Source organism: Rosa chinensis, chromosome 5 (genome assembly GCF_002994745.2).
Source record: "Rosa chinensis cultivar Old Blush chromosome 5, RchiOBHm-V2, whole genome shotgun sequence".
Taxonomy (NCBI): Eukaryota; Viridiplantae; Streptophyta; class Magnoliopsida; order Rosales; family Rosaceae; genus Rosa; species Rosa chinensis.
Window position 1 is genome coordinate 28,030,791 of NC_037092.1, and position 11,247 is coordinate 28,042,037.

At 37.0% G+C, this 11,247-nt stretch overlaps 1 protein-coding gene across 1 annotated transcript; it reads right to left on the reverse strand.

The window, feature by feature from the left end:
• Nucleotides 1–1,047: 1,047 nt before the first annotated feature.
• Nucleotides 1,048–8,819, reverse strand: LOC112201377 (probable leucine-rich repeat receptor-like serine/threonine-protein kinase At3g14840). The gene is made up of 24 exons (XM_024342257.2): nt 8,341–8,819; nt 7,745–7,922; nt 7,406–7,477; nt 7,242–7,310; nt 7,090–7,161; nt 6,920–6,991; nt 6,731–6,802; nt 6,566–6,637; nt 6,357–6,428; nt 6,130–6,201; nt 5,963–6,034; nt 5,704–5,772; nt 5,460–5,525; nt 4,870–4,935; nt 4,714–4,749; nt 4,580–4,620; nt 3,980–4,356; nt 3,713–3,911; nt 3,168–3,302; nt 2,864–2,982; nt 2,550–2,760; nt 2,198–2,426; nt 1,704–1,854; nt 1,048–1,563 (listed from the first exon to the last, which is right to left on the reverse strand). The coding sequence occupies exons 1-24, from the start codon at nt 8,447–8,449 to the stop codon at nt 1,180–1,182; spliced, it is 3,015 nt and encodes a 1,004-aa protein (XP_024198025.1). The 5' UTR covers nt 8,450–8,819; the 3' UTR covers nt 1,048–1,179.
• Nucleotides 8,820–11,247: the final 2,428 nt, after the last annotated feature.

The window sequence follows — 11,247 nt, forward strand, 5'->3', positions numbered from 1 at the left end:
GAATTTGGGTGAAGGAACCTCCCTAACACCCGACATTCCCATTTATATTGTTTACGCTTTTATTAATTTCTTTGCATTTTTATTGGTTGCTTTACATTCATTATCTTTTTGTTAATCTAAAATCAACCCTCAAGCATTTAACTTTTCCACTCATTTGTGCATATCCATCACTAGGCTCTTAGTTCTGATTAGGCTTTGGTGAAAACCAAAACCGAGCATTGCTAGGACTTGGTGCCTTAGATTAGCATTTTTATTTATTTTCTTTTTCTTTTCTTTGTTTGCTAAATGTCTTTATTTCCGATCATCCAAGGATTGTGGGTTAGCCACTAATCCCCGTGGTACGATAAACTTTGGGCATTATATTTCCCTATCTTGACAATGATACGTACGCTTGCGTAAATGTGTATCCAAGTCATGGCTCAACTTTGTGCTGGATTGTTTTTGTAGCTTTATGTATGATTCATGACTAATTCATCTGTTTTGGTCTTAGTTCAATGCTTGTATTTCCTTTTAGGCACAGTTTAACTGAGTATGCAGACCACGCAGAGAACCAAAATGGGGAGCATAATGGTCTTATGCTTCATCTTCTTTTCATGCTATTCATGAACTGTGCTCTTCTTAGCTAGCTAGCTGGTATGCGACCTTGGTCAACACTTGCTTACATCAATGAGTAGGGCCTTCAATCAAGGTAGGACCTAGACTTTTGGAGAAGGACTTCCATGGGTAATATATAGTCACTGGTCATCTTCATATCTGCTTATGTTTTTAATATAGACCAAGAATCTACAAGGTCTTTCGGTAGAATCGTGTTAAAACTATGGACCTTTAGGTATTAGAGATCCACCTTGTTGGACATGTCTCTGTCTCTTTAATTCATGTTTGCCAACTATATCGGAAAAGCTGGGATGACCAATCCGATCATGATATCGCTAATGAAACTTCACAAAGCTTTCCCTTGTGCAGGGTTCTTGCCTTAACCTTTTTTTTTATTTTTATTTTTATGTGTCGGCAAGCGGATTTCTTGACTAACAAGTCATTCAGAAGATGGCTGGTCAATTGCAATACAGTTCTTACTGAAATGGTGCTACATTTCCTATTATGATCATTGCCATGTGAATTCATGTGTGCAATACGTTTTCCAAAAGACAAGTGAGGTGACATTCCTGGGTGTCTACATTACTAAGAAGTAGGACTAACTTTGTAGAGATCTGAAGATGTAGCAGTAGCAGAACAACCAATCGATGTTGCATCTGATCCACGCAAGAAGCTCTGAGTTCCACTTGATGAGCTGTCTTCTGCTGCAAACTTCTCAAACCGGTCCCTCAAGGCTGTCAACCTCGTCTCATCACCATAGATACTTGGATCCATAATCAATTCAGGAACAACGCTCCTCCCTTCAAGCATACTCACTACTGCAGACATCGTAGGTCTAAGTGCTGGTGCCGGATTGGTGCATAGCAGAGCTACTTTGACCATTCTAATTGCCTCTTTCTCGCTGAAATCGGACCCCAGCCTTGGATCCACGAGCTCCATTAGATTCCCTTTTTGTTGTAAAACAAGGGCCTGAAAACGAGCAAAGACAAAAGATTGGACATGGAAAGCAAACCAAGCTTAGCAGAGAAGTCCATGAAGTAGTAATGGCCACAAAACTGTTCTAGTTGCATGTACTGGAAGGTATTTGAATGAGTCCAGATCTATCTTACCCAATCCACAAGGCCTACAAAGTTCTCATCTGCTCGAAATTTCATGTTGTTCTTTCCAACAACAATTTCCAATGCGACAACACCAAAACTGTATACATCTGCTTTGTATGTTAAATAACCCCATAGTGCATATTCAGGCGCCATGTATCCTCTGCACAAGAAAGATTGTTTATTCAGTCACTCTGGCATGAGGCATTCCATTGCCAACAGAACATTTACACAAGATTACATGTTCAAATATTTTGCTGGATTTCAGCATGCTATTAAGCGGTCCATGAAGTTACTCTATAGACCGCATCATTATAATTTAGAGAGAGAGAGAGAGAGAGAGAGAGAGAGATATATATATATATATATATATATATATTAGGTTGTTCATGATTATGTCAGATTTAAGATTTTGTTCACAAAAGTTGCCGCAAATCAAAATTACTCGGAAATATGGCGTTTAGAGCATATATGCATACAGGTAGCCATATGTAAGAGCAACTTACATAGTTCCAGCAACTCTGGTGCTAATGTGGGTATTCTCTTCTTCGTCAAGCTTGGCCAGACCAAAGTCTGAGATCTTAGCGTTAAGGTCTTGGTCCAGTAATACATTTGTAGATTTAATATCTCTGTGGACAACCTTCAGTGCTGATTCCTCATGCAAAAATGCCAGACCTTTTGCTATGCCTATGCATATTTTCTGCCTCGTAGGCCAGTCCAGACCTCCCTCTGGACCTGCATTTAACAGAGATTCACAATTTGACGGAGTTATTTTAGTACAGTTTTTTTTTTAGGAGTTATTTTAGTACAGTTTGTAATACATGATTTCAATATTGTTCCTAGGCATGATAAGCTTACCAAACAAAGCATGTGCAAGGCTATTGTTCTCCATGTATTCATATACCAAAAGTAACTGATTTGCTTCAATACAACATCCATACAATCTCACGACATTTGGATGCTGTAAACCAGAAATCATGCCTATTTCGTTCACAAATTCACGATTTCCTTGCTTTGATTTTGCAGATAATTGCTTTACTGCAATTATAGTACCATCCAGTAGTATTCCCTGCATCGAATAGTATTAATTTTCAATTATGATAAGATGCCTACCAATAAGGAAAGCAGTTGAATAAACACGTAAAAGCAAGAAAGATGGAGTTTTATGGTACCTTATACACATATCCAAAACCACCTTCCCCAATTTTGTTTACAGGATCAAAGTTATTAGTGGCAGCTTTTATTTGCTTGAAGGTGAAAAAGCCAGTTTGCAGATCCAGTCCTCTCAGAGCTGTCCATCGAACAAGCTTAGGAACTTAGGATATTGGTAATGTATTGCAAATTCATAAATTTCTTATCACATAGTATCCAACTATTTATTACATGAAATTAAAAAAATATATATATAAAGTAAAAAATATATGAACCAATGCACTGCTACTACCGCTAGAAATTAGCATGGTAAATTAGTATCACCTTCTTCTCTTGATGTCTTCTTATCCAGACAGCCTCTCCACCAAAGAATGCTTAAAATCAACAGAATGAGGCACAAAACCGAAGCTCCCACCACAATAAATACCCATGTCTTGCTATCATGAGGAGGCTTGAACTCTGAAAAATTAATGAAAATCAATAAACAGATGATCAACATAGATTATAAGCTCAGAGCCTCAGATTATAGGATATGCAGCCATACATTGGGTATAACAGTCCAAAACAGAATTGTCTTGGGATGTTATAAAAAATCAAATTTATATGGAAATTTCTTAAAGATTAAACTTAGTTAGAAAGATGACGAAGAAAACGATAAATTAGTATTAGTATGTTAAAAATATTGCATATAGTCCTGTGCTTTGAAGTAAACAGACTCCCATCTTCTTCCACAATTCTGTTTCTAGTATTTTACGATCTATCACAATTTAAGTTTTAGTTGCTTCACTTGCTTGTATGTTTCAAACGAGTCAAAAAAAAATGAAGAGAGAGAAAGAGACAGAGAGTAATGTTTCAAATGAGGAAACTACCTGATTCTATAGAGAGAGCTGAAATAAGGGGACCATATACTCCTCTGTTTGGGGAAGCTGTTGTCCCTTTCCCAGACCAATGAAATCGGATCTCTAAAGTTTTCTTCTTAACCTCAACTGCTTTAAATTCCCAGATGACTGGCTTATCAACCCCTTGGGCATCCTTTTCAATGTCGAAATCCTTCAACACTAACTTCTCCTGTAACAAATGCAAACAATCAGAGATCGTTGTGGCCTATAGAGTGCATAAACAGTATGAGTGGCTACCTGAATATAAACATCGAATATCCGTCTTCCAAGACTAGAAAAAGATCTATTGCCTCTGATTATAATCTCCGAAAAGTAAAGCTTCACAGTATAATTTCCACTGCCGAAGCAGCGTCCATAATACGTGAGAGAAAGAGGAGAGAGGCGTGCATCTGTGTACAACTCAGAGTTGTTCATCCCGAGTATAGATATATTAGTTGCTATGTAGTCTTTAGAGGTGGTGTTAACATCCCAGAAATGTCCAGTGCTACTGAATCCCCAGCTAGGCCCTGAAGGAACAAAATGTGCTGCACCTCCTGGGTCTTGATCCGCTTCAAAGTTGATTCCTCCAATGGTGGTTGCTTTACCACCACAATTGATATGCAAGGAGTACTGATCTGTCAATTAAAAGGAGGGGAAAGCAAAAAAACCATATGAATTTAAATGAAAATTGTTATGAACCATTTCCGTGACTACATATGCAAATGCAAATGCAAATTTATACTACATGCCATATCCTATTTTGAAAAATAGTTATCTATTGAAAAAAGGAATCCGCAGTTGGATAACTAAAGTATTTACATCATAATCATTTTCTGAACCTAAGTGATATAATGGTACCTTTTGGACATGGAGAGCTCTTCAGGCACTCCGCATATAATCTGGATGGTGTAGTACAAAATCAGTTCATGTAAATTTAAAGTCCAAAAAAATGATACTAAAAATAAGAAAATATCTTCATCAAATCAGCTTACGAGTTATCATGTGCGGAAAAGCTTTTGAACACGTTCCTGATACATTCAAATTCAGTTAGGTTCAGAAACAAAAATGGGTGAAATGAAGACATCAAAGTATCTCACAAAAAGAAAAAGTGTGCCATGTATGCCAACTAGAATGCAAAAACTTCTTACAGGTTTTCTGTACAAGAAGGTGACTCAGAGCTCTCAGAAAAATTATTGTAAGAAACATCTATCTCGCTGCACACAAATAACACAAAATTGTAAGCCAGTAAAAGTCCACTACTGGAAAATTGATATGCGTTTTCATATGTTTCAAAGGATAAATTTATGACACAAAACCTGTTGATCATCTAAATGTTGCAAACCAGGTTTTTCGGAAATTAAATAGAACAGCCTAATATTTTGACAAGGAAACAATTTCTAGTCTTTGTTCCTCCACATTCAGTTCAAATGAATATATTCAACAAAGCCATTTTGATGTATGATTCCTCACTAGTCATATTTAACATGAGATCTAACTTAAATCTTAAGCTAGATATTAAACAGCATGCCTAGGCAGTAAATGATAAAATTGTACGTTGTGGAAACACATTCAACAATGTACCTCTAAAACAATATTGAGATTAGCCTCTAGCAAAAGTGGACGTTCTCAAATTTATATTATCTGTGTGTTAATGTGTGAAAAACATAATGAGACATCTTAGCAGGTTTCAGTAGAAAAGTAAAATTCCAAGGAAATCTGATATAGTAGGGGCACATACTAGCGATTATCTCTGCTCTTGATCCAGTCTGGAATAGATCCAGTAAGCAAGTTGCTTGTTAGATACCTATTCAGCAAGCAATCACATAACCACATTCCATTAAGATATAGCACACATGCATGCCAACATTTAATGTACCTTACACTTTCTTCTTTCCTACATCCAATCTATCATCCCATTTGAGATGGAATTTAGTGCGTGTAGTATGCTAACTAGTGACCTTAATGAAGTTTAAATTTCTTACAGGTTCTGCAAGGGTGTCAGATCTGCCAAATCAGGAATGCTCCCCTCCAATCTGTTGAAGCTTAGATCTCTGCAAGAAAATGAAAGAAAAGAAAGAAGGAGGTGTTATAAGAACCTTCAGTGAAGTAGCCGGAAGTTCTCTGAAGAAATAAACTGTCAGTAGCAGTCAACTTACTATCAAGAAAATCAATTAATTGTGGGCTATGCAACAAGAAAAAGAAAGGAAGAAAAAAAAAAGGGTAAAAGAATAGCCATATTACAATGTTTTCAACTGTGACATTGCTGATAAATCAGAAGGAATAGGTCCAGATAAGTTACAGCTCCTGAGCATTCTGCAACATAACTCCATATCAGAACAGTTGCAGAGAAGCATGGATTAGTCTAAAACTGTAGATGAAAAGAAAAATACAACATCTTTTAGACTTACAATCTTTGCAAGCTTATCATATTCCTCAAGTTTGGAAATGCTGAACCCCCTCCATTTAAGTCACTGATCCTTCTGCAAAAATTGCATCATAGATAATTGTCAGATAAAAAATACAAATAAATAAATAAATATAAATAAATTCCTGTGATATGAAGATATAGTAAATTGTTAAATTTAGATAATGGTTTGTAGTGTTAATACAACTTAGAGTTGAACGTGGAACTCACAGTTCTGTTAAATTACTCAAGACAGAAATGCTAGATGGAATGGGGCCTTGTAGACCGCTAGCTTGGATCTCTCTGTCAAAATAAGAATTCAATATGGAAGGAGGTTACACCAATTCTACATTTTATCAATTGAGAATATACACTAGCAAAAAGCACTTACATTGCTATATCTTAGTTCTCAACTATTATGCGAGAGGACAAATACTTACAATTTCTGAAGTTGATTCCAACTTTGAAAAAAGTCGGGCATTCTTCCAGTGAAGTTGTTGCTGCTGATCCTCCTGCATAGAAGAAAGGATTGGGGAAGGAAAAAAAAAAAAAAACATGAAAAGTTATAGTAACTATAAATACAGAAAATGTTAAGGGTTACTTACAGTTCTGTTAACTTAGTCAGATTCATAAGAACCGCCGGCAATTCTCCTGTGAGATTGTTTGCACTAAGAATACTGGAGACACAATGAAACTAAACAACTTACTGAATGGTACTTGCCAGTCAAGTTATAAAATATCAAAGATAAGAATTAAATAAAAAAATAATGGTAAAAAGCAGAAACAGAGCTTACAGATTCTGCAAGTTAACCAAGTTTCCAAGCTCAGGAGGAACAGTTCCTGAGAACATGTTATTCTCTATGCTCCTGAAAAATATTCACTCCATCATAGTTGACCAAAAACAAAACTTAAAAGTTTATTCAGTAAATAATGCAATGGCAAGAGAGATAGAACCCGAGCATACAGATAAGTCAGAGTGGTAATGTTTCCCAGGTAGCTTGGGATTGGTCCAGATAAGTTGTTCACAGTAATGGACCTGCATTGTACTATCTTATAGTTCAACCGATATAAACTAATTATTGAACAACAAGTAACATGAAGTACAAAATTCCTTACAGATATTGCAACTTCGTCGGTGCCCATTCTCGCGGTATGCTGCCATTTAGGTAGTTCCTTGTGAAATCACTGTAAACAAGAACAAGTTATACCATTTGTGGACACTTTTTAAACCATCTCAGATGATACATTTTAAAATACACTACTGAAAATGTTTCCCTTACACATTTATCAGGTAGGGTAACTTTGCAATAGACGGTGGAAGCACACCAGCAAGGTCTTGCCCTTTAAGAAAGCTGCATTACAAAAAAGTCTCAAAGTTCAAGTCTTTGTAGACAAAAGCAATCATCCTACACACTATACATCTCCATTCTCAATCAACAAATTTAGGAACTTTAAGCATCCATAATCGCATATCCATAGAAACAATTAAAACTCACTTGGACAAAGATAGGAACTTTCACACCAAATCCATGGAAACAATCAAAACCCAGTTTGACAATTCCACAAACAGTTAGCGTGCATAAGAAAACCAAGTGAACAAGCTTTTAGAAGTGACATACATGTTGGTGACATGGCATGCACCATCAGAGAAGGAGCAGTTGCAGGTGACAGTGTTGTTGAACAGAGGCCTGGCAGCAGATATTGGGGTGGCCCAGCTCGTGTCATTGCTGCAAGGGTCGACGCTAAAGTTCCAATCCTTCTTTCCTATTTGTGTAGCTATTTCTTTCAGAGCTTCCACTGCAAGCACAAACCAAATTCATGTGAGAAAAGCTATTGGGTTTGTTGGGCTGGATTAGAGGTGGTAAGGATGGGCCTCAGTGAATGGAAAGGCCTTGACCCAATTTTGCTAGCAGATAGAAATCATGTTCTTATCACATCAATCATTGAGTAGTGTTTCAAATCAATAATGAAATGGCTAACTATTCAATTATTATCTGTCAGACTCAGAAAGTAGAAAAATTTCCCCGATGTGATCGTGGGTTATATTCTCCACGAAAGAAAGAACAGAACCCAAACGACTGTAGCTGAAACCATTGAGTTCAGATTGCTCTAACACATAGGTACGTGCAATCTTTAAACACTATATGCTGCTGCTATAACTTCATTCAAGAATCAAAACTGATACCAGAAGAAGAAATAGTCATGAGCTACCTACCTTCTGAAGCAATAAGAGTTGCAGACTGTGCTTCAACTTTGACCGAGTTTATGCATGTGAAGCAGAAAACCAATATCATGATCATCTTATCTCTACTTGCCATCTTCATCTTCTTCTTCCTTTTATTCTTTGCATTGATATGATGTGAACCCACCAAACCTGAGAGTGAGAGATTTGACTCCCAGTTTGATGAGATTAGCCTCTTAATATAATGATCTCTGTATCAACCTACCTTATTCCTCTAATGGAAATAGCTAGCTGGATATACTAATGAACATATACCCATCTGGGGATTTTAGTAGTTAATGAAGGGACCCCATTAGACATAAAGATCAAGGACTTTTTTGAGCATTCGAGAATACAAATCATCTCTTGGACTTCAAAGTTTTCGACTTGGTATGCATGTGTTACCAATTTGACCAATACGTGATTGTTGAGGGATTTTGCTTTTCTCTGCAGCAAGGTTATATCTAGACAGAACAAGATGACCACGTGGTCTTTATTTCGTTGCTATGTCGAAGTCTGGAACTATATGTTGCAGCTCTGATATTTACCAAATGAATAGAATTATAGACATCGATCTTTGCTCTAATTGGCTACATCCCTTTTTTCATTACATTAAATACTAATGTATAGATTAGGTTGTGAAGGCATCCAATTTGAGTTTTTGGATAGAGGAGTTAAAACTTTAGTTTGGAAATAAGAATAATTATACTTTTCTGTTGAAGTCATTTTGATTGTATATTATGTCATTCTTCTCCTAGTTTTAAAATCATCACCAGCCCTTTATTTAAAAATTAAAATCATAAGTAACAAATAGTATTGTATTGGTCTATCAATTTCATCCTATGTCTAATTACTATCCGATGGAATGGAACACCTTCTGCATTTCCGGTGCTCCCAAAATTTCAAACTCTATGATTGTAATGATTGAGAAGGTAGGATTGCGAGCTAGGTCCGATGGAAACTTTAAGAAGAGATATTTTTTATAGTGGTAGAAGTCACAATATAATTTGTATTTTGATCTTGTAACAAGCTAGATTCGATGGTGATATCAATTTATCAATTAACAGTAAAATTAGTGAGTTGAACTAACTCTAAAACAAACAGTATGGGGTAAATCTTATACCTGTTAAAGAAAAGTTTGTTTGCTATACTCTTCGCTTCAAATCTCAAACCAATTAATTAATATTCTATTTTTACTTTGCTCTATACATAGACACATTTGTTTTTGGCTAAAATAGTCATATCTTACCATTCAAATTCACCGTCCACTTTTATCTATCATCTACCTCTTAGATGTCGCTCTCTGTCTCTCAATACATTGTTTATGATCATGATTGAGTATTACATCAAGAATCATAAAAATTTATAAAAACTAGTTGTCATCTTTGAATTGGTATGATAATGTATGTCCGACGCCTGCGTCGCTAATTAGCTTGCTAGCTATCACTTAGTCCTTGTAAACTTGGTTCTTAATTAAACAATTTATATCGTGGAAGGTCAAATTCTAATCCAACCCATGTATATACAAATGGCCAGCCTGTCGTGTTTTTTTTATACACCAAAATGAAATATATGATCTTAGGTAGGCTTTTCTTTCTCAAACCTGAAGTGAGATCATCATCTTCAATATTATCAAATCTATTTTCCTTTGGGGACAAAATTACATGTTAAATTCGGTCAACTTTTCTTTGTGAACTTTCTAATGCCTAGCTATCTAGCCTGTGTGTTTGCTATGTCAGAACTGGACAGTATCATTATATCGATTGTGATACTAATTAATAAAATATAAATATGATTCACCGGACATTATTCTAAAATATTAACCATAGTTTTAACCTTAGTTTTGTAAACTCAGGTCCACAACAGTTGCCATTTTTATATATATGGAAACCAGTTAAGTTAATTAAAGTCACACCCACCAATTTGGGATTTGGGAGGCAATAGCAATCTGCAAAATAATAAGGATCGATCAGGGCAGAAACATTAACTTGCTCATTTCGTAGAAGCTCCATCTCTTGTGAAAGAGTTTTTCTATTGGAACCTCTAAATTTTCTCATTTGACCTTCTATGCTTTTTACACCTCCTATTAATTTTTAAATACTAAATTTACTCACTAAAGTTCCTCAAATAACCTCACTCGTATAATTTGCAAACAAACTATTATCTTCTTTTCGGTGGACCTAAGTAGAGCCAATACTGCTACGCGCTTCACGCCCCCCTAAACACAAAGGTTTCACTTCCTATTTCGATCGTGCTAGTCTGGCGGCGCGCGAAGGCTGGACTGGCCTCTGGCCTTTCTGCAGTCTGTTCCGCTGTCGGACGGGTGATGAATGTTTGGGCTTGGGGCAGCTTCCTAGAGACTGTGGCTACTCAAAGCTTTGGCAGATGGTTCGGTGGTGTTTTGTTTCCTCTTTCTTTTCACACACGGTGCCCAGTGTTCGATTTCGGTGATGTGGGCGATGGATTGGGATGGGAGGATGTTGGATCCCAATATGCTTTCCTTCCAAGTGGTGTTGTGGTGTTGCCGACTTTTATTGGTGGCTTCAATCTAGTTTTTGGGTGAACCCTTGTCAGGCTTTGCTTGGTTTCCAGTTGAAGCTCTTGATGGTCGGAGACGTTATCCGTTGACCGCATCCGAGATTGGCAACGACGTGGTTCGGGCGGTGCAACGTCGTTCTGGCGGTGCTGGTTTCGGCGACGGCTGCAGCTACGGCGCTGGGTTGTGCACGTGTGGCTGCTGTACGAAGGATTGGGGCTTGTTCGGCCGGTTTGCTGGGTTTTGAGCCCACTATTTCTTTGGGATGCTTTTGAGGCTTAGGGATCAGGGCTAGGGTTTTGTGCCCTAGGCCCATATTATTTCTCATTTTTTTCGAGATCCTATGTTAGTGGCTTAGTTTACTT

Coding starts and splice junctions, on each gene's coding strand:
- LOC112201377 (XM_024342257.2), bottom strand. CDS start 8,449: ATGAAGATGGCAAGTAGAGATAAGATGATCATGATATTGGTTTTCTGC. Junction 7,162..7,241: donor CCGACGAAGTTGCAATATCT/GTAAGGAATTTT, acceptor AGTACAATGCAG/GTCCATTACTGTGAACAACT. Junction 4,936..5,459: donor AAGAGCAGAGATAATCGCTA/GTATGTGCCCCT, acceptor ATTTGTGTGCAG/CGAGATAGATGTTTCTTACA.